Here is a 20,033-nt window from a genome sequence, read left to right as displayed (position 1 = left end):
ATCACACTCTAAGCAAGACCTTTTCTAACTCCAAGCTACTCAGTCTCTCTGGGGCTCACATCAGGGGCCCTAAAGCTCTGTGATTTTACTCTGCTTCAGGTTCAGCAGATATAGAATGGTATGTCTATAAAGACGTTCCCTCCGTTAGAGAACCAGCTGAACCTTGGACTGCACCCCTGAGCCCTCAGTTTGTTTACAATACTGGCTTCCCAGTAGGGAACTTCATTTCCAAGACTGTAGTAGAGAGTCCGGCATATGGGAGGTGCTTAATAAATAGCTGATAACCGGGGCGCCTGGGTGGCGCAGTCGGTTAAGCGTCCGACTTCAGCCAGGTCACGATCTCGCGGTCCGTGAGTTCGAGCCCCGCGTCAGGCTCTGGGCTGATGGCTCGGAGCCTGGAGCCTGTTTCCGATTCTGTGTCTCCCTCTCTCTCTGCCCCTCCCCCGTTCATGCTCTGTCTCTCTCTGTCCCAAAAATAAATAAAAAATGTTAAAAAAAAAAAAAAAAAAAAATAGCTGATAAGTGTCTGGATAAATGGGTGATGGGTTCTTGGGACTTCTGATGTCTTGGTGGGCACAGGTGCCTGCTGCTGCCTCGGGCAGATGGCGTATGTTGTTAGCAGCCACAGCACTCTGGTGTCTGCGGAGGGTCATCCCAGGAGAACAGAAATCTGATAGAAGCTGATCCTGAAGCTCCCCACCAGCACAGCTAGTGTCTGATGTGGAAAAAGCTCCAGAATCTTCAGGGACACAGTCTGGAGAAGTGTCCCAAAGAGAACTGTAGATGTACAGGTTGGGATATTATTAAGAGGCCCTCAGATGAAATAAACACCATCAGGTCTCCCTTTGTGCTGCAAAGATCCAATCTGGGAACACTTTGAGGGATTAGTGGTTACTATGAACCCACAGCAGATGCCTCAGGGTGAACTTCTTTTGCTTCTCTCCATCAAGGCAACAGTTACTGTCTTCAAGTTAGGAGCAGGACTGCGTTTCTTGAGCTTTCTCTAGCAGGTAGACCCGTTCTTGCAGGAAGAGACACACTCTGCCACTCTGTGTCCCAACCAGTCTTCCAAGTCCCCTCTGCCCTGGCGGCCGAAGAATCAGAATTACCGACTGAGCTGGGAGCTGGGTGCAGCCGAGTGACTAAGGTGGCCTGAGGGCCACCTCCTCCTGGCATGAGGAATTCTCTAGGGTGCAATGTCTCTGTGGCCCTCTCCAGCCACAGAACATCATCCTTTCCACAGTGGCTCCTCAAAAATGCTGGAGCCAGCACCATGAAACCTCTCCAAGAGTCTGAGCAACAAGCATTAGCAAAGGGAAACTGAAGCCATCACTCTCCATGGCCAACCAAGCTGGGGGTTGGGGAGAAGATAAATACTTCCTGAAATTCCTGCCTGGAGAGATCATTTCCTGATCTGGAGGTAAAATGCCAAGACTTTGTCATTCCTGCAGCGTTTGAAGGATTCAAAGGCTTATCAGAAGGCAGTCCTATCGTTTCTAAGTCTGGATTCCATCTATGCTGATGAATGTGAGCTCTAATCTGATGGTCTGCTGTCTCATTGTTTCATTTTGATGCCTCTACCTGGAGGAGGAGGGGTGAGGCCAGATGACCCACAAGGAGTCAGACCACAGGCGGTGTGGAAGGCCACAGAGGCACCTCCGTTTGCTGGGCGTGTGAATGTCTGGGAGCGCTCTTGATTCCCTGAAACACAACATCCCTCTCTCCCTTCTCCAAAGTGTGCCAAGTACTTTCAAAATGCACACTTTCCTCCTCAGGCTGATGCTTAGAATGGAGAAGAGGGAAGTAAAATGAAAAACTCAAGGAGCCAGGCTCTGCTCTTGCCAGGTTTTTTTCTGGCTTTCAGTGTTTCTCTTCAGAGCAGGAGCTCGTCCAGGAAACCTCCCCTCAGAGCCCCCAAGCACCCCCCCTCTCCCTGCAGAGGCCAGCAAAGGGCTGGAGGGCTGAGGCTGGGGGGTGTCATTCCCTCCTGGGGGACCAGGTCAGCATCCCCTCCTTCTCGCAGGAGCCCCATGCCTTTCTGCCTCATAGGAACCGATTAAATAGTCTGGAGTGCCCTCTCCTATCCAGATGATTTCTCCATGCAGGCTGTGCTGTTGTCGAACTTGCCTTCCCAGCAAGATCCCAAACCTTCCCCAGTTCTATCAAACGACATCAAGAACTACATATTGTGGGCGCAGAGAGTGAGGAGGGAGGAGAAGACACTCAGAGAAAACTCATTGCATGCTCAAAGCCCAGCGGTGATCCTGGCGTGGAGTGAGGCGGAATTCACCACAGTCCTTCGGAGTCTCAGGGCAGACTCTTCTGGCTCTGAACGCCTCTTCTCCAATCCACTTTGCTTTGAAATCCAGTCCCCGGGTGATCTGACTCACCCCATTCTTCTCTTCTCTGAACTGCAGGTCCCCAGGACAGGTGGAAACACCTGAGTTCCAATACCCGCCTCGGTGGCTGTAGGTACCCTTGTAATTCCTGAGCCTTTGTTGCCTCATCGAAAATGGAGGGGGTTGGACTAGATCAGGAAAGGGAAATGTTTTCTCTCCCATGGCAACTCGAACCAAGAGGTGGCTTCCTGGGAAGCCAGTGGGGATGTCTGTTCTGAAGGCCACATGTGAGATCAGTATGGAAGAGTCATGTGATTGATTAGCAATGTCTGCCGCTGATGTGGGAATGGGTGTGTTCTAATATACACCAAGGATTTGCCATCCTTGAACCCTTTGCTCTCAGCTGTCCTTCCAGATCTGACATTTGATGACTCTTCACATCGTTCACTCACACACACTAACACCTTTGTCACTCAGCACTTAGTTATATATCACTTCGTGCTTTCTTCTCATTGCCACATGTGGATGCATCTTGCTGCCCTAATGGGACTATGGGTTCTTGGAAGGGGGCAACGGGCATGTCCAGAATGCCCGGAACAGAACTGAATTCACAAAGGTGCTGCTCAAAAAGGTATCAACATGCTGATGGGCTGATATATTGGAGAAGACACTGATCCTTTCAAGATGCTAGCAAGTAAGAGAGAGCTAGCAATTCTCTGAAACTACCGGGACTCAGTCCCCTCCAGGTGGCTGAAACACTGATATGGCTTCACCCTGGGGAGGGGAAGAGGAGGAAGAGGAGGAAAAAGTGGAAGAGGAAGAGGTGGAGAAGAAGAAAGGAAGAGAAGGAGGTGGGGGGGGGGGTGGGAAGAGGAGAGAAGGAGAGAGGAAGGAGGAGAGTGACCCTTGCTCCACCATTTGGTGTGTTAAAAGCACACCGTCAACAATGAGCGATAGCAGGGCCTGATTGGATTCTTATTGCAAGAGGCCCTTCCCTTGTATTTCTCACCAGCGTTTAGAAATGATCACAAGCCATGCCTCATTGTAACATCCTTCACAAGTGTACCAGAGCAGCTCTTTCCCTTACATTAAACTGTATCAGATCTGGGGAATCCCCACCGTTTTTTTTGTTTTGTTTTTTTTTCCTGTCCTCTCACTTTGTGTTTATGTGGGGGCCGGATACTAGAACCAACACGGCCATGGCATAAAATCCATTTAGCTGGGTCCCTGAAAGCTAATTTTACCGTTCAATATTTGCTTTGTACTAATTGAATTCTCTATTTCAATTGACTGCTCTAATCAGAAAAGTGCAATGATACATAGAGAATGCATTCCTATTTATTTACATGCAGGGGTGTTATTAACGCACTGCTGATACCAGACCCAAACACAGATATTTTAAATAGAACATACTCCCGAATCCTACTGAAACATTGTAGCTCAGGCCTTCAGGCAGCAAAAAAGAGGAAAGAAAGAATTGTTAGTGCATAATACAGCCATTCTAACCCAGACCAAACATCACCAGAGAGAGAGAGAGAGAGAGAGGGAGAGAGAAAATTCTCGGCATTCCTTTACTTATTCAACTTCCATCTTTTTACATAAATCGTAGAAATAAAACATTGTGAAATTTCACTAAATCACTTGGAGAAAAAAAAAAAAGTCAAAACTCCAGTACAGGCACAGAAATAGCAATCTGACTGCACAAAATAAACGATAAATTTGCCTGTGTTGAAATTCAATGCAATGAAAGAAAGGCCCTCAGAGAAGATAAGGTTTTAACTGCATCAAAAGGTTCTTGTGCAAAATGGATCATTCAAATCCCCAGAATGGCACTTGCCACTAATTAGTTCTGTTAGGTCTTTTGACATCAAGTTCAAGGAATCTCTGCTAAAAATTCCAATTTATGAAACGCACTTGCAGACAAACTAAGGCAGCTATTCAGGTTTACATTAGGAAAACGTGTTGTCCACGTCCCTATGGCAATTTTCATTTCTCACACGTTACCGGGAAGCAACTGATATGATTCAAGGGTACAGGAGGCTGGTTTGTGCAGAAAGGTTAAGTAACTAAAAATATGTGTACAATGTTGCTTCTAGGGAAAGAGTGGGTGGTGGAAAATGATAAATACAAGTTTCTGGAGAGTTTAAAGCAAAGGGGAATAGCTGACGGGGGTCTCACAAAGGGGGTATTTTATCAAGACAAAGAGGATAAATATAGCTAATTAAAGTGAGGCATCAGAGTTTCCTCACACAGAGTACAATTGTGGGAAAAAATCTCCAAAGGAAATTCTGATTTTCTTTTTTCTTTTTTTATTTTTTTAAATGTTCATTTATTTTTGAGACAGAGAGAGACAGAGTGCAAGTGGGGGAGGGGCAGAGAGAGAGGGAGACACAGAATCTGAAACAGGCTCCAGGCTCTGAGCTGTCAGCACAGAGCCTGACGCGGGGCTCAAACCCACAGAGCGCAAGATCATGACCTGAGCCGAAGTCGGACGCTTAACCGACTGAGCCACCCAGGTGCCCCAGAAAATTCTGATTTTCAAGCTGCACAAACAAATAGGATAGGGGAAGAGAAGGGAAGAAGGCAGAACTAACTGTTAGCTCTTATATGCATTTTTAGGAATGATAAATAGAATAAATTTTTGTCAGTTCTTATATTCAGTTTTAGATTGATGATTAAATTGTACAAACCTTTGTACATTCTTATATTCCTTTTAGGGATCATACTTAAAACGAACAAATCTTGGGGCATCTGGGTGGCTCAGGTGGTTAAGCATCCGACTCTTGACTTCCGCTCGGGTCATGCCCTCACAGTTCGTGCGATCGAGCGCCATATTGGGCTCTGTGCTGACAGTGTGGAGCCTGCTTGGGATTCTCTCTCTCCCTCTCTCTCTCTGCCCCTCCTCTGCTTGCTCTCATGTGTGCTCTCTCTCTCTCTCTCAAAATAAATAAACTTAAAAACATAGAATAAAATGAACAAATCTTTATAAGATACCTATGGGTAAAAAAAAAGAAAAGAAACAATTTACTACACTCACAAAGGTGAAAAATAAAGCATACACAGACACATACAATGCCAATTTCTGAATTTAGGTCAGCGAAACTTGATAGGTCCATAGATGGGAATTTGTATATTTATTGAGTTTTCCCGATTGTTTTCCAAAATTGATGGCTTCTAAGTTTAAAGTGCTTGTAGATTTCTCCACAACGATCTTCATATAAAAGGACATTTAAAAAGTAGAATCTTCTTTGCAAATTATGTGAGGGCTTCCTTAAAAAAAAAAAGGAGAGAAAAGAATTTTCATGAAGATCTGCTTACCTGGAAGACTCCACAAACCAGAAACTTCCAGAGTTCTTAACTTTTTCTCCAATTCAGCCACCCGATTCCCTAGGATTCTGGAAAATGAGAGAAAATGGCAACAGACAGATTAATGAGTGTCTTATCAGCTCTCAGGGCTGTGAGCAAGCTACTTGGGAAAACGCCCTAGTGCCTTGATAGAAAATGTTTTGATATTTAAGGTATATGCAAAAAAAGTGTGTGTGTGTGTGTGTGTGTGTGTGTGTGTGTGTAAAGAATATATATTATATTCATATACATTCTATTGAAAGTACATATGAAAACATATAAAAACGAGTAATTAAAAAAATACTAAAATGTTGCCATTCGAGTCCTCTCCCACGTCAATTATTCCATCATTGCCCAAATATTTGACACAATTTCTATACGGGAATTTCTCATTGCTAGAGATTACAATTCATTTTGAATACCCTTAGTAGTATCACAGCTGATTCTCTGAGAGTGGATCTGAGTTCTGGAAATAACCAACTCTAACAAATAAGGTGGGTGAACATGCTTGGTAAAGTTGCTTTGAGTCAATAAAACAGTAAGATCTGCCTTCTTATACCAAACCTACGTCTTACTGACGTCCCCACCCTTATTACCTAGCGTAATGCCTGGTTGACGGTAGGTGTTCGATAAACATATTTGATTACACAAAATGCCTTCCTTTTTTCAAGGCCTGTAATTATCTGTGGAAGGAATTAAGAAATAGGCATTGCAAAAGAACTCCTAGCAATTGCAGAATCACTAGAATAATTAATTATATTGCTTTGCAAGGTGACCCTTCTGGCTCATTGTGACATATAGGTTCTAGAATGTAGATCTAAAAGATTATGCTGTTTACTTGGAGGCCAAACTTGGTCCACATGCATGGAAGGACATAAATGTGGGCATATATTTCCCATGTTTCACTCTACGTGACATTAAATATAGTTGGGAAATGATTCCATAGTCATCGAAAACTTCAATCACTTTCCATTGGCCTGGAAATTGAAAAACCAGTCTTTATATTATTGGGGGGATTTTCTTGACCCTGCTGTGCTAAAATGATGCGGAAATCACCTTCAAGGTAAAGTTTCGATTCCTTTCAGCAGGAGAAATCAGAATGCCAGAATTGTTCTTCTACCTCTCTTTATATTCCAGAGATAGCTGCACACACCCACATACATACAGAGGCATGAATATGTATATATCTGCACGTATATATATGGCTTTGGATCCATCTATATTTTACCTGAATTGACTTGCAGCATCTTAATTAATATTCTCTTTGAGTTCACAGAAAACTCTGACGTTACTATATGTGGTTTTCTTCATCTAGGTACCTGGAGCTTTTCTTCTTTTCCTTAAGTCTTAAATTCTGCGAGGTCTTTATCAATTACTTTCCATTTTCACCCTATTTGTTGGGTCTATTCTGCTTTCGTGTCACCGACCCTTCAATAAACACCATTCTTCGTAATCTCGCTTTCAATATTTTGCTCAGACCTTCTGATCCAAGCTCCCTTTTCACCAGTTGATGGGTTTGAGATGCAATCACGGCAGAGTTCAAGTTGATGCCTGTTTCTTAACGAGATCAGATCATCTGTGTGTGGCTGCCTCTTGGAAACAGAAGATAAGGCTTAACTCTTCTGTGTATACTGAAGGATGCCATCAGAACAACGTCTGAAGGCGTGGTGAAGAGACATTTGGTTCTTTTTTTACTGATGTTCCCGGATAACACAGACCTGTCTCCCAGAAATGGGCTGAGGCGAATTTGCTGGTGTCCCCTACTTTGAGGGACCCTGCTTGTTTGTCAGCAGTGACTGTTCTCTTTGGCCTGACATAGGCATCTGATACAGAGCTGGAGGTGATAAAATGGACCAAGTGGAAATTGTACTGGTAGCAATGGTAGCAATAACATCATCAATAACAATAGCAACCACACCACTGTTAACATGAACAGCAGAACTAATCTTTCCCGAGTCCTGGGTATGAGTCAGAGCCCGTGCTGAACACTTATTAAACTTACGTGATCTCATCTGACCTGACAAAAACCCTGCGGGCTACACTGTATTATTATCTTCTTTTTACACATGGACCCTAAGGAACTTGCTCAAGGACACGCAGTTTATCTTCAAGGTGTATCTTTTGCCCACCCCCAGAGCTCTCTTCCAGCCCATCCCACTCGATTACTCCCACTGGGAAACAGAGGCGCAGAAGTTCGTTAACGTGCCTGAAAGCACAAGCAGGACTCGGCTGGTGATGAATCTGGATTTGAAGTCACAACTCGGTTTGTTGCCGAAGTGCAGGCTCTTAACCAACCCATAACAATGGCACTTTAAAACAAGCACTCTTGCGTCTGGAACTAGTACTCTTTAAAAACTGTTCACGGGGCACCTGGGTGGCTCAGTTGGTTAAGCGTCTGACTCTTGGTGTCAGCTCAGGTCATGATCTCATGGATGGTGAGATCAAGCCCTGCATCAGGCTCTGTGCTAACAGTGCAGAGCCTACTTGGGGTTCTCCATCTCCCATTCTCTCTACCCATCCCCCACTCCCTCTCTTCCACCCTCTCTCTCAAAAATAAATAAATAAACATTAAAAAAACAAGTCTTAAACACTGTTCGTAATTGAAATATGGATGCAGCCGGGCTGACCCGAACAATAGAACCCAAGATTCCTCAGATGACAAAAAAGGCTTTTCCTTGTTGGCTTCCCATTTAACAAATATGGCAGGGCGTCCACTGAATGTGGTGTGGTGCAGGGAGACAGGCGGCGGTATGCAGAGACGAAGACAGCAAAGTAGGAACAGGGTCCCTTGAATTCAATTGGACCGATTCAACGCACAATTATTGAGGCGGTAGGGGATGATGAAGGGAAGCAGCCTGGGTCCCTGTATTTGAGGGACTAAAAGTCTGGTGGGAGACAGACGTGTACACACGGAGACACATGTACAGAGCCTGTGGAAGGTCTGAATCACATTTATCAATCACTTATCCTCTTCTAGGTACTCCTCTAAGCACTGCACAGATATTATCTCCCTTAGCCCTTTGCAACAACCAGTGAGGCAGCCCTTAGTAAGTTTAGTTTGTATGTGAGGGGACTGAGATTCAAAGAGGTCAGCTAACTTGTCCAGGGTGACACAGCTGGTAAGTGGAAGGCCCAGAATCAGAACCTGGCCCTGAACGTACACAAGCACTTACGGAGAACTGCAGACAAGAAGTGGAGTCAAGGAAAGATGGATCCAGAGTGGTTTTTAGGGACTCGGCTCATGAACGATCTTGTTGCCGTGTTGAGAATGGTGAGACTTTTATACACTGGCAACAGGGAAAGATTGGAAGGTTTTAAGCAGAGAAGCAGCATAATGGAGTTTAGGGAAAGTATTCTTGATGTGGAGTTGAGAATGAACTGCACCAAGTACGAGCAGGAACAGAAAGACCAGCCAGAAGGGTGGTGCCCAAGTCAGAGATGGTGGGGGCCCAAAACGAGCCACTGGGGACGTGGGAAGTCAACCAAAAGGAGTAAGTACATGCAGGTGGGTGAGGAATTTGAAGTGCCGACAGGATATCCATGTAGACAGCTGGCCACGTGGGAGAAGGAAAGTCTGGGAGTGCAGAGAGGAGCACGTAGGCTGGGGAGTAGGTCTGCTCACCAGCAGAGTGTGAGAAGCCAGAGGAATAGGAGTCTCGAGTACCTCCCACAAGAGGGAAGAAGGGACTCGAGAGGCACAGGTAGACCGGGAAGAGGAGAACCAGGCAAGGTGGGACCTGCAAGCCAAGAGGAGAGAGTGTTCCAGGTGGGACGGTGTGGTCAATATTGTCTCATTCTAGAAAGCGGTCACACTGGCTGAAAAAGTCCACCGAGAACATGTGCCTGGCCCTTGAGAGAGATGTTTTAGGGTGATGGAGAGGGTGAAACCCAGAATCCAAGTGACAGGGTTGGGAGAAGCAGGCTAGGAGAAACTTTAGGCGGTGAATACAGATGACTCTTCAAGTAGTTTAGCAGGGAATGGGAGGAGACAGCTAGGGCAGTAGCTCGAGGCATAAGCAGGTTTGAGAGAGGTGTTTTTGTTTTTTGGGTTTTTTTTTTTTTTTTTTTTTTGTAGGATGGGGGAGATTTTAAAATAAGGTTTTTATTTAGCTATGGTTTGTTGTAGGGGGGATTTCGGCATATGTCTGCCTAGTGGCCCAGGAAATTCCCCAAGATGCCAGGCCTCTAGACAGATTTTCAATAGTAGTTTCTGATAGTGACAACCTCAGAGGAGATCGGCAAAGACAGAACTAACTCAGGAGCTGACCACCACGGTACATCTGCTCTTGCTCTGCAGACAACACGAGGAGCAGAAATTCCAGAGTGAGGGCCCCCGGGGAGAGCCTGGTCCAAAGAGGAAGAAGGGACTATGGCTCTACACACGCCTGGCAATGACCCTGCCCCCACCTCCACCTCAGGGAGCCTCCTTTTGAATCTCCGCTCTGATCCATGAGAGCGCACCCTGCTGTCAATATCTTGAACTTCCAAGCTACTTGCCATTGGCCAGGGAAGGGGCGGCGCAGTGAAAACAGTGTTAGCACAGAAGGAAGGGTAGTGAGAGACCAGCGTGTCCCTATTTATTCACCGCCACCACCACCAGCAGCACCCAACCACGGGCAAAGCGTTGCCTGGAAAACTGAACGTGGCGTTCAGGAAAATAGGACTTCAACACCTGCCCCTTCCACGACTGCTTTGCTACCTGTTGTTAGGTCACACGAACCTCATCCCTTCTTTGGCAAGCGTCAGACAACTGCCGGCTCTTTGGTGATAAGCACCTCAAGCCAAATTGGATTCATCAGTTCTTCAAGATGGCTCCCACTGGCCCTTCTCCAAGTGGGGGGGAAGCTGTCGGGCAGCGGAAGGCCAGTAGGGGGAGCACACGCTTACAGAACAGAATATTCTCACAATGCTCTACCAACACAAAACTATTTTATTACTTTAGTCACAAAGGGCCCACTCAACGGGGATAACAGCAAGCAGACCGAGTTCAGATTCTATTCGTAGTTCCCACTCCATTTGTTGTCTAATTAGTTCCTTTACATGCTCCCAAATAAAACATTTATTGAAAGTATGAAACTTAAGACCTCCTAAGTATTAAAAATGGCACATTAGGTACTTTATGTGCTGATATGAAGCAATCTTCAAGATCTATTGTTATGGGGGAAAAAAGGCAAGGGGCAAAACAGTGACAAAAATGTTTTTTGGTGAATACTAGCTACCATTTGTAAAAAGAAAGAAAAGAAGGACGGAAAGAAAGAACAGAAAAGAAAGAATATCTCTATATAAATATACATGAGTATTTATATGCGTCTATGTAAATATGTTATACACTTACTTACATATGCATCCTTGGAAAGGATATGTAAGATATAAGAAATGGTGGTTTCTTCCAGGAAAGGAGTTGGGTGGCTGAGTGATAGTAGTAACCAATAGACACATTGTTATTTAACCTTTTAAAATTTGCACCACGAGATGGCACAAAATTATTAAACAATAGTTGAAAATGAAAAGGTGCATTACAACAAAATCAAACCTGGCAAAAGGAACATGTCTGTTTCTCAACAGAGGGTGAGAGCCCACGGAGCCTGGGGGGTGTGCTGGCTGTGCGGGTTATGGTAGGAACGTGTTAGGGAATCAGTCTGTCCCAACAGGTAGGAGTGTCAGGCTGATGGCTTGGGGTCCCTGAGTTTGGCAGGCAGCCGGACTCTGCTTTGAAAGTCCAGCCTTTTCCTGAAACCAGTATCACACTATATGTTAATGAACTAGAATTTAAATAAAAACTTGCAACAAATAAGCAAAAAAATAAAAGTCCAGCTTTTAAGTGGAGGCTTGTGACGTGTTCAGCTGGAGGGGCAGGTATGAGAGCGCTGGGGCTGGAGGTTGTGCAGGAGGAACTGGGGTCTGAGGCTGGAGGATAGATGGGAAGGTCTTCCCAAGGAGCAAGTGATAGTCTGGTGGGGACAAAGCAGGGGGGAAGGGGTGACGTGTGCACTGAAGGCCCATGGCAAGGACTTGAAATACATACTGAATGCATGAAAACCATGAAGAGTGTTAAGGGAGTAGGAACAGGGGCGCCTGGGTGGCTCAGTCAGCTGGGCGTCCGACCTCAGCTTAGGTCATGATCTCACAGTTTATGAGTTCGAGCCCTGTGTCGGGCTCTGGGCTGACAGCTCAGAGCCTGGAGCCTGCTTCGGATTCTGTGTCTCCCTCGCTCTCTGCCCCTCCCCCACTCATGCTCTGTCTCTCTCTCTTTCTCTCTCTGTCAAAAATGAATAAACATAAAAAAAAAAAAAAAAAAAGAAGTCCTGGCAGAGGCCTGGGGTGGAAGGGAGGAACGCGGAGCGAATCGAGGGGAAGAGGCAGTGGAGAAAAAGTCAGAGGAATTGAGAGAGCAGTGCAAGACCAGAACTGGGATGCAGAGAAACTGGAAAAGAAACAGACTCAGAAAGTGGGGCTTGGCGGGGACTGGAGACCCTGCTGTGGAAAATTTGGGAAGAAGTCTTGGGAGGTGTTGAAGCGTAGGTGGTCTTTCTTTCCCTTGCACGGCAGCCCCTCCCCCCTAGGCGGTGTGTGCTAAGATCCAGAACCCTGACACCCCCTCCTCTCCCTCCAGAATGACCCCCCCCCCCAGCTGAATCTGCATTTCTAAACAAGTGCCTCCAGGTAATTCTGACAGAGGTGCCCCCCCCGCCCCCCCCCCCCACACTTTGAGGGGGTGGCTGTTGAAGAACTAAAAGTGTCCTTATTCACAAGGACGCTAGGTAAGTGGAATTTGAGGGGAGCTGCAGAGTGCGGAAAGGCTTTGGGGGTTCAGGGAGCTCTGTGTGGTTTCTCGGTGAAGAGGCAGGAGCCAGGGGAGGGGCAGACGCTGAACAGGTGGGAGGAGGAGTGCACAGGAGACGACGGTGTGGACCAACAGGAGGGCGGGCCAGTGTGTTTCCCAGAGATGGGGGAGAGGGTGGAAGGCACTGGTTCCATCCGAGAGTAAGTCTTGGGCTTCATGGTGAGTAAGTCTTGGGCTTCATGGTGAGTAGCATCTATTTTCTCGGTCAAAGAGAAGCCGAGGCTGCCTGCTGAGAATAGTCTAGGGTTTAGAAGACCTGACAAGTTTTGAAAGAGCCCCAGTGACTGCTTTATAGGAGTCAGTGAGGACAAAGAAGGCTCATGTGGAACACTGGTGGCTGCAGGGGATTCTTCCGGAATAAAATAGACCTGGTACCTACTCTGGGGAGATTTCCATTTCTTCTCCCTCCCCTGAGAAGTATCTGAATTTTAGCACCTGACTGTTTCATTCCTTGGTTAAGATTTCTTTTAAAAGAATTTTAAAAACTTCTTCTGTCAATAAATTACCCTTGTCATCCCTCTGAGATTGCCCAGACTCCCTCCACTGCTCTCTGCCTTCTTTTATATATATCTTCATCTCCTGCGTGATCTTCCCTTCACTCCTTGCTTCCCTCTCTCTTTTTTTTTTTCTGTTTTGTTTTTACAATGCTCTCAATCATTTTCCGGTTGCCTCTCTCCCTGTGCCCCCCGCCCTCGCCAGGACCCTGATTCCCTCATCTCTCTCCTCCTTGCTGGAAGCCTGCTCACTCGTTCCACGCCTTCATTTTGGTTCTGTGAGTAGGTTTTATAAGCAGGACTCGCTACGTGAAAGATGGAAACGCAGGCCTCTTCGTTAGACAATGATGAAGGATTTCAAGAGGGCGACAGGGGGGCCCTGGACCAAGTGTGGGGCCTTTCTTGAGCATGGCCGCCCGCCCTTGGAACCAGCTCTGTTTGCCACGTTTGTTGCTTTAACTTATTGTATATTCACCATCGTCTGAACACCTCCAATTCCTCATGCGTCTCTAATTGCTATTTTAACTGGCTTGATGTTGCCCCTCGTAGTCAATATGTTTGTAAAAACCAACACACTCTGTTTTGACTGTAGTTCTGTCCCACCACCGTTTTTGCTTATCTGGAAGAGTGACGCAACACTCCCTTCTGGGCCCGGCTGGCTGCCTGTGGAAATTGACGCTTGATGTTCCTCTCTGTCCGAACCCCTCAAAGTCATGCTGGAGGCTAAGACGGCACTGAGGAGGTGCCTCCCCTGAAGGAAACCTTGCAGGAGAGGTAGGTTACATTCCCCAGGCAATGGCACTACCCAAATCACCCGTGTAATATGCATTTCTCAGTGAGTGGCTCAGAGTAAGTGTTCAATATGTAATGACAGGTAGTATTTCCTCACCCAAATCTGGTGAATGGCCAAGATGTTGTCATAATGCAGATGGACCATTCCAGTTTAGTTAAGTTTCCTTAACGTGAGGGCTCCCCCGCTTCCCCCAAAGGCCTGCAGACCCACCCGGCCGCCACCCACTGCTGGTAGGTAGCCAGTGTCCCACCTCTCTCCCGCCCACCGCCCACCCAAGGGTTTATCTACATACTTGCTGGTCTGCCTCTGGTGCTGGATGACCATGTTTTTCTCGTGGATTGTCTCTAGTAGGGCCGTTGCCAGAGATTTCAGATCAGAAATGGACTGTGGAGTAGCTGGGAGACTGCACCCGTGATCCTCAGACAACAGATCCTGAACTAGGTGGGATTAAAGTTTACAACTCAGTGTTACGTCCTTCTGAAACGCTGGAATGCAAACCAATGTCCATTCTTCCTGGATAACAAAGCTGGGATACGTTCCCAGGTCCTAAATGCTACGATGTTGTACTGAAGAATCCGCATCAAGTGTCAAAAGTAAAACAAAATAAAATTCAGCATGACGGGTAAACGGCAAGTAAAAGGAGGAAGTTCTCGTGGACTTTTACCAACAATGTTTTAAAAGGATAATAATAATCTTTTGTATTTGTCCAGTCTTTTGCCCTTTCAAAACATTTTCATACTAACTCATTTGAGGCTGAAAATTAAAAAAAAAAAGAAAAAAACTCACCTGGGAAGTATTATGTATTCCCATTTCACAGACAGGAATGCAAGGTGGTAATGGGTTAAAAATATTAGCTAAAGGTCACACAGCCTCACAAATGGTAATGACTCTGGTCCTGAGCTCCTTGCTTTGTGGCAAAGTTTCCTACGATGTGGTATGCTTGGTGGGTGGGAAGATCATATAGGGCATTACTTAAAATACAAAATATATTTTGTGCATGCATGTTTTTAGGAACTAAGAGTCACCACTAAAGAGATACCACTTGGACTTGCTTACCAGACAGAAACAAATAAATCTCACTGTCTACCTTTGAGCATCACTTCCTATATGCTTGTATGTAGGTACACAAATTCATACATTTTTCTTTGAAAATGGGAAAAAGCTCTTCTTTTTGCACTTAAGCCTATTCCCCATCATTAATATTTTTTAAAACATAAAATAGAGTGGCTGCTTGGTAGCCCATATATAAAATATAGAGTAACTTCTTTAATTACTGTTGGACATTTATGTTATTTCTTATGTGGGGTTTTTTTTTTTTTGGTTTTGTTTTTATTTTAAGTAATGCAGGAAGAGCTTTCTTCAAGGAATAAGTTTTTCATACATCTGTCATTATTTCTTGCTGCTCAAAGGGGATGAGTTCAAGGCTTTTCGATATAGGTGGCCAAAGGGTTATCTAGAAAGGCTGTGCCAAGTTTACTGCTTGGCCATGGCTGGCATTCCCCACATCAGTGCAAGGCTGGATCTCACCATTCAAACATGTTTGGCTGTCAGGGGTACCCAGGGCTAACCTCACATGAGCCACTCCATATTTCTGTGGAGTATTGTGGTTTTCTGTTTAAAAACAATTCTAGGGTTTCCTTTTTTCAGTCAAGTGGAAAAACAAAAGTTGCTTGGACAAGTGCCTTGGTTATTAGGTGGGCTGGAGATTCAGCACTTTTTTCTTTCTTTTTTTTTTCCCCAGCCACTGTAGCTCTGATTAAGACTGCCGCCTGATTGTTCTGGTCTGCACGGCCGGCAGCCAGAGAGTGGGCCAGTCGAGCGTGTTCAACCTGAGGCTCACGTTGAGAACTGAATTCCCAAATATTAAGTGTCAGAAGCAAGCTCTCTGCTATTTATTCCCCTGGACTGTTCCTGGAAGATCATTATTTTTCATCAGAATCGACAAGGAGGAGGAACAAAATTGCAATCAATAAAAGCTTCTTTGAAAAAGGCACATGTTCCATGATAAAATGATTTCAGCAGCTATGAGACTTTTCTATTCTGGTCACAGAGGCCAGGAAAAGGAGAAACTCGATGAGGCTGGAACATGTACTCAGTGATGCTAAACTGGTGATGAGAGGGTAGGGGGAAGCATTCTTGAAAGAAGAGCACAGTGGAGGGGAACAGATGCAAATGGGGTCCCGTCATTAGAAAAACATCTAATGTAGAGGTTCTCAAAGCAGGATCCCGGAACAGGCATCAGCATCACCTGGGAACACTTAAGAAATGCATATTTTCTGCACCGCCCCCCCCCCAGACCTACTAAATCAAAAACTCTGTGTGTGGAGGGGACAGTAATCTGTGATTTCACAAGCCTTCCGGGCAATGCTGATGCAGAGGCAGGTTTGGGAAGGCTGTTTTAAGAACCGCTTGGTTCCCAACCCATAAACCGAGATGTAGACCCACAGCCCCAGCACCGGATTGTCATCAGAGGTCGAACCATACCTTGCTTTGCAGACAAGACTCCAGTTAGCGCACTGCTGCTAGATTTACTCTGGCCTTTTGAGTTTTTCCGTCTCTCGAGAGCATTCTAAAGCAGCATTGGGAGAAAATACAAATCTCTATCAAAAAAGCCAAATAATAGAAAAATACCTCCTTATAGTAGACGCATCCTCCCATCTGGCACGCAAGAACCCTGGCAAACTCCAGATGCTGACCCAACTTTTAAAATTCTGAGTCCCTGCCAAAGAGTTATGAAATGTATGGATCTGGTAAAGAGGGTTTTTGTTTTTTTTTTTTTAAGTTGGTGCCCAGCAGAATGACAGTAATTACCTTCTCCTATATATAAAAGGCACTCCGTGCATATTTGTTAAATTAAATCAAATCTGAAGCAAGAATTCCATCTAATGTGTGAAGTCACTAGTTATGGAAACCCCTTCTGAATAGACATGAGATGGAGAACAGGTTTACTTCCATATACCAATGCCAAAAGATCGTTATTAGTATTTGGAAGGCTTCCGTGGCTGGGCTGGAAGAAGACATGGTCAAAGAATGACATCGGTCACGGACACAAGATTAGGAAGTGTGAACGTGAACCAGAGTGCCATTCTGACAACAGACCCTTACGTTAAAATTGATATGCACTGTCTAGCCAATGCTTAGCACATAGAAGAACCGAATGAAGGCTGTTAAATGAATGCATACACACATTTTTTAAATGTATGTATTAATTATACAACTTTAAAAGCTGTATTCTTCTTTGGCTCCATGCGTATATATAGACTGACGTAAAGTGTGGCCCCCACAGAATGGAAGAGGACGAACAGTGTAGAGACTTCTGAGGCAAAAAGCTAACGTCAAAAGCCAGCAAAACGAGAAGGTTCTCCCAAGCATCTAGACTGCTGTAAAACTTCACCCTCAGGAAGAGAAATCAATCTATTTTCAAAGCAGAGAAGCCCAGGAGACGTTTCTAATTATAACGCTCACAACGAACATCTGCAGAAATAGATATTATCAAACTAATGGTGCCGGAATTAGTCTAAACAACAGTGGGAGAATTTAAACATTCTGTCCTTTTAGTGTGACGTGAACATTGTCTCTCGGATCGTGATTTCCCAATCTCTGTTTCTTTCTCGCTCAGAAACCATTTTCTTAGGGATGATTATGCGACAAATAGCGTCTGATGGCAGCATACTGCACAGAAAAGCTGGGGAAAAAAAGCTAATTCTACGTGCACTGAGGCCGTAACGTGGCCGTGTCCAGATTCGGGTGGTCTCTGTGTGCCCTGTCCCAGTAACGGCAACAGAAGGGACTCTTGCAAGAGCTGTTTCTGTTGTGTTTGTCGTTTGGGGTATAATTCTTCCTGGTTACCTCAGTTAAAGCTCTTATTCTGTCTGGGAGGGCAGGCAAGTACTCAAACGTCTTTGGCACATAAAAGGGAATTAAAATAGAATGGCATTTAGATGCGCGATAATGAATCATCACTAGTGTCACCATGACTTTCTACCTTGTACTTGGCAATGTTTGATTTCAAGAGGTTGACCTCTTCATGAAGTTGCTTTAGTCTCTCTTGAAGGTACCTAGAAAAGAAAACATTCAACTAGGGAGTGTTTGGGGACAAGATAAAAAAAATACACTCAAGTAGGAGAGAGGAAAAAAAAGAAAAGGACACATCCCAAGAGCCATCTTTTACATATAATGCCTTCTCACCACCAAAAGGAGGAGAAAAATGCATCTTTGTGACCTCTTCTTAAATGGATGCGATCAAGGTCAAATAGGCCCAAATCACAGAAACCCCACTTTAGAAGAGCCTTCTGCAGAGATCCCCTACGGGATATCAACACAGTTTCCACATAATTCTCATTAAGATGATTCCACTGGGAAGGCAGGCAGGAAGAGGCGACACAAGACATAACATGAAGTTAGACACACACACGCACACGCACAAACACACACGCACACACACGCGCGCGCATTGAAACTTGCCTCGGGGAAGAGAAACAGCTACGGGAATTTCTCAATTTATTTTCTTATTCGTTTCCCCCTCCTTGATAGCAATACCGAGCAGCTCTTGCTGGCTCCCTACCCCTCCTGCCCAACTGGGGAGTGGGGAGGGCAGGGGGAGAGAGAGGAGAGAGAGAAGGGGGTTCGCATGTAGGCATATAGGTATGTGGTGCTTCCTGACTTTCAGAACTCATCCATGACACTGACGTCACCATTTTAGCGCTGAGACTTCCCTTCCATTGTAAGGCAATTCCCTCAAACGTCACTAGGGCTGCAGATGGCCCCCAGAGCGCCCGCCGGGGCACGGCCACTTGCCTGTTCTCCATGCAGAGGGCATCCACGTCGATGAGACGGTTCTCGTGCCCGCCCAGGATACGGTTTAGCTCCTGGTTGAGCCTCTCCACTTTGTCCTGGTAGGAAGACCGCTCCTCTTTCACATCCTGAAGCTCATCCACAGAGGCCTGTAGGTCATGCTCCAGAGACTCAATCTGAAACCAAGGGAGTGTCCTTACTTGCGATGGTCTTCAGATGTCACTTCATGGCCAGAGATGGAGCCTTCTGCTTGGCTGGCTGACTTTTACAGAGCGTATTCGTGCCCCCACCCGCGTGTTGTAAAACCGCAAGCACCCCACGGGATAAAAGCTTAAGGGAAGGGACAGACTTCCTGCCCGACACTCATGATGTCTGAGATAGGATGAGTGCCACCTGGAAGCAGAACCCACCCCCTCCCAGCGGCAGCTCGCCCCCAAGCCGGAGGCTCCGAGGGGGCAAATCCAGACGCTGAGAAGGGCAGCCGGTGTCTTACACACGCATACTTTTTCAAGCTTCTCGAGACGCAGAAATCTTGTCCTGTTCTTCGAAACCAACGAGCAAAAGAAGGAAAGGAAGTCTAGCCTCTCTTCCTCGTTCCCTAAATAGGGCTCTGTACCCTTTGAGATTCTACCTGAAAAGCATCGCTCGGCATTTCAGGAGACTTGCAGATTAAGGTCAGGGGGGTCACGTTTTGTCCCTGTCCATACTGAGTGTGAGTGTGTGTGTGTGTGGGGGGGGGGGTGGGTTTCTTTCGTTCAGAATAATGGCATCCAAAGTAGGAGGGCACACGTGCAGGAAGCCCGGACCCCAAGAGGGAGGCTTGGAACTCGCAGAGCACAGAGGAAGTAAAAGCACGCATCACACCCTCTTCCGCCTCTGACTAGCATCCCAGGCACGTCACCCTCTCTGAGGAACAGGGGACGGAGTCCGACCGTACAAACACATCCCCCACTCGTAACAGATGTTAGCAATAACCTGCTCCTTGGCTCTCTCCAGCTGCTGAACCAAGTCTTCACGCTCGTGAGCTGCGAAGTGTCGCACGCCAATTTCTTCGTCTCCGAGCCTCTGTTTGGCAATTGTCATTCTCAAGAGCTGCATTTTCCATTGGTAGCAAAGGAAAGGAGAGAGAGAGAGAGAGGGAGAGAGAGAGAGAGAGAGAGAATGGGTGTATGTGTGTTAAAATGAATAGAACCAAACAAATACTCAAGCATATTAGGCAGAAAATTTTGGAAGGTAAGACTTTTCAAGATATACTAAGGAAGGGCACAAGGCAAAGAAACTTCTTGACAGTATCATGAATTTACAAAACCAAATATAATATATATTATACTTTGTACGCACATGCATGTGCATGCATACACAGTATAAGTCTAACAGGAACACAGTCCTGGGCATTTGAAGGTGAATGTCCTTTACAGCACTGC

At 45.8% G+C, this 20,033-nt stretch overlaps 1 protein-coding gene across 6 annotated transcripts in view; it reads right to left on the bottom strand.

Annotated features, from left to right (window-relative positions):
- The window catches only part of CCDC149 (coiled-coil domain containing 149), a 94,677-nt gene that overhangs the window by 8,779 nt on the left and 65,865 nt on the right, over positions 1–20,033 (bottom strand). For all 6 annotated transcript variants that reach the window (XM_042936779.1, XM_042936781.1, XM_042936782.1 and 3 more), the window contains 6 exons: positions 19,585–19,701; positions 18,613–18,785; positions 17,801–17,873; positions 16,300–16,384; positions 14,108–14,252; positions 5,658–5,734 (listed from right to left, as the gene is read on the bottom strand). In XM_042936779.1, the coding sequence (XP_042792713.1) occupies positions 5,658–5,734; positions 14,108–14,252; positions 16,300–16,384; positions 17,801–17,873; positions 18,613–18,785; positions 19,585–19,701 (670 nt within the window). The remainder of the gene's footprint in view (positions 1–5,657; positions 5,735–14,107; positions 14,253–16,299; positions 16,385–17,800; positions 17,874–18,612; positions 18,786–19,584; positions 19,702–20,033) is intronic.

Source organism: Panthera leo, chromosome B1 (genome assembly GCF_018350215.1).
Source record: "Panthera leo isolate Ple1 chromosome B1, P.leo_Ple1_pat1.1, whole genome shotgun sequence".
Lineage (NCBI taxonomy): Eukaryota > Metazoa > Chordata > Mammalia > Carnivora > Felidae > Panthera > Panthera leo.
This window is presented reverse-complemented; position numbering and strand designations above follow the sequence as displayed.